Genomic DNA, 4445 nt, shown 5'->3' with positions numbered 1-4445 from the left:
AGAAGATAACTTAAAACAGTTCCAAGATCAGAACCTCCCTGGCTTTTTGCTCTCCCTTTCTGGTGAGTTAGCAAACAACGATAAGCCTGTGGATAGCAGGAGGCTAGCCGGGTTAGTCCTCAAGAATAGTTTAGATGCAAAAGAGCAACACAGGAAAAATGAGCTCATGCAAAGATGGATTTCCTTGGATGCGTCTGTGAAAGCTCAGGTTAAAGCCTGCTTGCTCCAAACCCTTACATCCCCCGTTCATGATGCCAGGTCCACTGCATCGCAAGTAATTGCTAAGATTGCAGGCATTGAGGTGCCTCACAAGCAGTGGCCTGAACTTGTTGGCTCTCTCTTGTCAAGCATCCACCAGCAGCAGCCTCATGTGAAGCAAGCTTCTCTAGAAACACTAGGTTACTTATGTGAAGAAGTTCCTCCGCAAGCTCTTGACCAAGACCAAGTGAATAAGATACTGACAGCCGTCGTTCAGGGCATGAGTGCATCTGAAGGGAATGTCGACGTGAGGTTGGCTGCTACACGAGCTCTTTATAATGCTCTGGGCTTTGTACAAGCGAACTTTTCAAATGACATGGAAAGAGACTATATTATGCGAGTTGTTTGTGAAGCAACTCTTTCACCAGAGTTGAAGATAAGACAGGCAGCATATGAATGTTTGGTCTCTGTCTCATCCATGTACTATGAGAAGCTTGCTTCTTACATGCCAGATATATTCAATATCACGGCTAAAGCTGTGAGGGAAGATGAGGAGCCAGTTGCCCTTCAGGCTATAGAGTTTTGGAGCTCGATTTGTGATGAGGAGATTGATATTTTAGATGATTATGGGGGTGAATTTACCGCCGATTCCGAGATTCCATGCCATTACTTTATAAAGCAGGCACTCCCTGCATTGGTTCCTATGCTGTTGGAGACTCTCCTCAAGCAAGAAGAGGATCAGGATCAAGATGAGGGGGCTTGGAATTTAGCAATGGCTGGTGGTACGTGTTTGGGTTTGGTTGCACGGACTGTTGGAGATGATATTGTGCCCCTTGTGATGCCTTTCATAGAAGAGAACATAGCAAAACCAGATTGGAGGCAGAGAGAGGCAGCAACATATGCATTTGGTTCTATATTGGAGGGTCCATCACCAGACAAGCTAGCTCCAATTGTCAATGTGGCACTTAATTTCATGCTCACTGCCCTGATGAAGGACCCAAATAACCACGTAAAGGACACCACTGCCTGGACACTGGGTAGAATATTTGAGTTTCTTCATGGGTCGACAGTGGAATCAACCGTGATAACTAATGAGAACTGTCAGCAGATCCTAACCGTACTGCTCCAGAGCATGAAAGATGTCCCTAATGTTGCTGAGAAGGCATGTGGTGCTCTTTATTTCCTTGCTCAGGGCTATGAGGATGTTGGTTCAGCTTCTCCGTTGTCACCTTTCTTCCAGGACATTATCCAGGCTCTCCTCACTGTCACTCACAGAGAAGATGCTGGAGAATCACGACTTAGGACGGCAGCTTATGAAACATTGAATGAAGTTGTTAGGTGTTCTACTGAAGAAACTGCTCCCATGGTAATGCAGTTGGTTCCTGTTATAATGATGGAGCTCCACAAGACTCTTGAAGCTCAGAAGCTATCATCTGACGAGAGAGAGAAGCAAAGTGAAGTGCAAGGCCTTCTTTGTGGGTGCTTGCAGGTTATCATCCAAAAGTTGGGATCGACTGAGACAACCAAACATGTCTTCTTGCAATATGCAGATCAGATGATGGATCTGTTCTTGAGGGTCTTCGCTTGCAGAAATGCCACAGTGCATGAAGAGGCTATGCTTGCTATTGGGGCCCTTGCCTACGCTACTGGAGCAAACTTTGCAAAATACATGCAGGGATTCTATCCGTACTTGGAAATGGGTCTTCAAAATTTTGAAGAGTACCAAGTCTGCGCAATAACTGTAGGAGTTGTGGGAGACTTGTGCAGGGCATTGGAGGACAAGATCCTGCCTTTTTGTGATGGGATTATGACGCAGCTCCTGAAGGATTTATCTAGTACTCAGATGCATCGATCAGTGAAGCCACCGATATTCTCATGCTTTGGTGACATTGCTTTAGCTATCGGAGAAAACTTTGAGAAGTACTTGGCCTATGCAATGCCAATGCTCCAGAGTGCCGCAGAGCTATCTGCCCATGCCGCGGCAAGTGATGTTGATATGATCGAGTACACCAATCAACTAAGGAATGGAATCCTAGAAGCATACTCTGGTATATTCCAGGGCTTTAAGAACTCACCAAAAACCCAGCTTCTGATGTCTTATGCACCTCACATCCTTCAGTTCTTGGATAGTCTATATACGGTCAAGGACATGTAAGTTCTTCCCAAACTCAGCCTTTTAGTGTTTTTGTATGTAATGCATATGCAAAAATATGCATATTTTCAAAAGTATTCTCAAATCTCAATATTTGCAAAACTACTTAAATCGTTAACTTCGAAAAAATAACCCCGAAATCAACAAATTATCAACTTTGCTGGATATGGTGAGTAAATATTTGACAATTATGTCGTACTTTACAATTACAAATTAGCCTGTCAAAGGGTGATGATTTGTTGTTTTGGCGGGTATTTTCCCCAAAAGTTGATGATTAAAGGGTAGTTTTGCAAATAGTGAGATTTCAGTGGTGGTTTTACAAATATGGATGGTTTAACGTATATTTATATACAAAAGTTCCCTTTTAATTAATGCTCCTATTATTTGTCTCTAACGTGTATGGTCCTTTTTTGTTATCAGGGATGATGTGGTGACAAAGACCGCAATCGGTGTCCTGGGCGATTTGGCTGATACTCTTGGCAGTAACGCTGGCACTTTAATCCAGCAGTCAGTCTCATGCAAAGAGTTCCTGGAAGAGTGCTTGTCATCAGATGATCATTTGATCAAGGAGTCGGCTGATTGGGCTAGACTAGCAGTTAGTCGGGCTTTATCTGGCTGATGCTGTCTTATGCTGGTATATAGTGAGTCTTGCATTCATTTGGGTCATCTTGAGTCGAGTTCAAAGGTCTGGGATTTTGCATTTTTAAGCATGCGTCAGTCAATCCATCATCACCATTTTTTGCACAAAAAGTCATGATGATGAGGGTATCGCTAACTTTGTGTCAGCACGATGGAGTCTGTTGAGAAGTGAGTCCGTGCTGGCCTTTGCATTGCCTCTACTAACCTTGAAGAAGCTTGGCTTCTCATCTTCAAGAAAAGGCCATTGATCTGTGGCCTTCCGGTCAAAATTCAAAGCATCAACCAGTCTAGCCTGTGCAAGTCATTGTTGATCTCTGAAAGGTTGGTTGTTCGGATCGTCTATTATCCGAAAGCAATACTGGAGTTGAAATTTTCCTCGGGAAAATCCATCAAGTTCCTGTACGCCTCATCATTGCAGGTCCGGCCAGCGCTACTCGGGATGAGCTATATTCTTTTTCCCTTTTTTTATAAAGATTTGGAAAATTGTAATGTCCTTGCTTTTTTTTTCTTTTTCTGCGTCGAGGGTTATGTCTGTATGCGCATTGACATATGTATTTGGCTCATATGTAATCAGGTACTGTTTTCTGGCCTGAGAGTCGGTATATTATCATCATTTATGCTTGCTTTTTGATGATTATTATTGGTTTATTCCATTCATGTTGGGAGCAGTTTACTTCAGTTTCAGTAGCCAGAAAGTGTTCATAAATTATTGCTGTAATATTTGGGCTCCGGGGCAAAAGTTGCAGCTTGATGAATATGTGCTTTTCAAAAAAAGTTGGGAAAGGACACTGGAGAAACTCCAGGACCTGTTGAGACTAGAGTGTAATGTTTTTGTGAGGTTGTGTGTGTGTTCATAGAAATTGCTAGTTTTCTTTTGGAACAGATTTTAAAATAAAATGCACATGTTGGTGAGGAATAGGTTCACAAATTTTATTGTGAATACAGCTCAACATTTTTTTTGGGTGGTCGGTGCGTGGGTGGGTGGGTGGGAGCACTGGGAGGTGAGTGTTGTTAGGCCCAAAGTTTTACCCAGATTTATGTTTAAATCATATTTGTGCATTTAAACCCAATCAGTTTTTTTGTCTTTAAACCCCAATAGTATAATTTATAGTTGTATTTATGCTTTTACAAGGTAAAACCTCCAAAATACCCCCACATCTCCTCAAAACACACACACAATCATAATGAATCATGAATAATCATGTGAAAATTGTGATAAAGAAAACAACAAATTAATGCTACAATTATCCCAAGAGCTTATGTGAATTTATGCTTCAAAATAAGGAATTGAGAGAATTTATACCTTAAAAAAAATGAATAATCACCAAAATTTAGTATTAGAGGGCAAAATTGGATTTTTTTTCGGATGTACCACATAAGTATGAAGTGTATTTGAGAATTTGGGTTTAAACACAAAGTTGATTGTCTAGAAATACTAAAAAAAAGAATTTAAATA

At 41.4% G+C, this 4445-nt stretch overlaps 1 protein-coding gene across 1 annotated transcript in view; it reads left to right on the top strand.

Moving 5' to 3' along the window:
- LOC109844254 (importin subunit beta-1-like) overlaps positions 1–3642 on the top strand; it is a 5129-nt gene extending 1487 nt beyond the window's left edge. The window contains exons 2-3 of the mRNA XM_020413222.1: positions 1–2349; positions 2771–3642. The exon at positions 1–2349 is cut by the window's left edge and continues 77 nt beyond it. Coding sequence (XP_020268811.1) covers positions 1–2349; positions 2771–2969 — 2548 coding nt within the window. The 3' untranslated portion in view covers positions 2970–3642. The remainder of the gene's footprint in view (positions 2350–2770) is intronic.

This window comes from Asparagus officinalis, chromosome 6, assembly GCF_001876935.1.
Source record: "Asparagus officinalis chromosome 6, Aspof.V1, whole genome shotgun sequence".
Classification (NCBI taxonomy): Eukaryota; Viridiplantae; Streptophyta; class Magnoliopsida; order Asparagales; family Asparagaceae; genus Asparagus; species Asparagus officinalis.
Note: the sequence above shows the minus strand (reverse complement) of the source record. Positions and strands in the feature narration are given on the sequence as shown.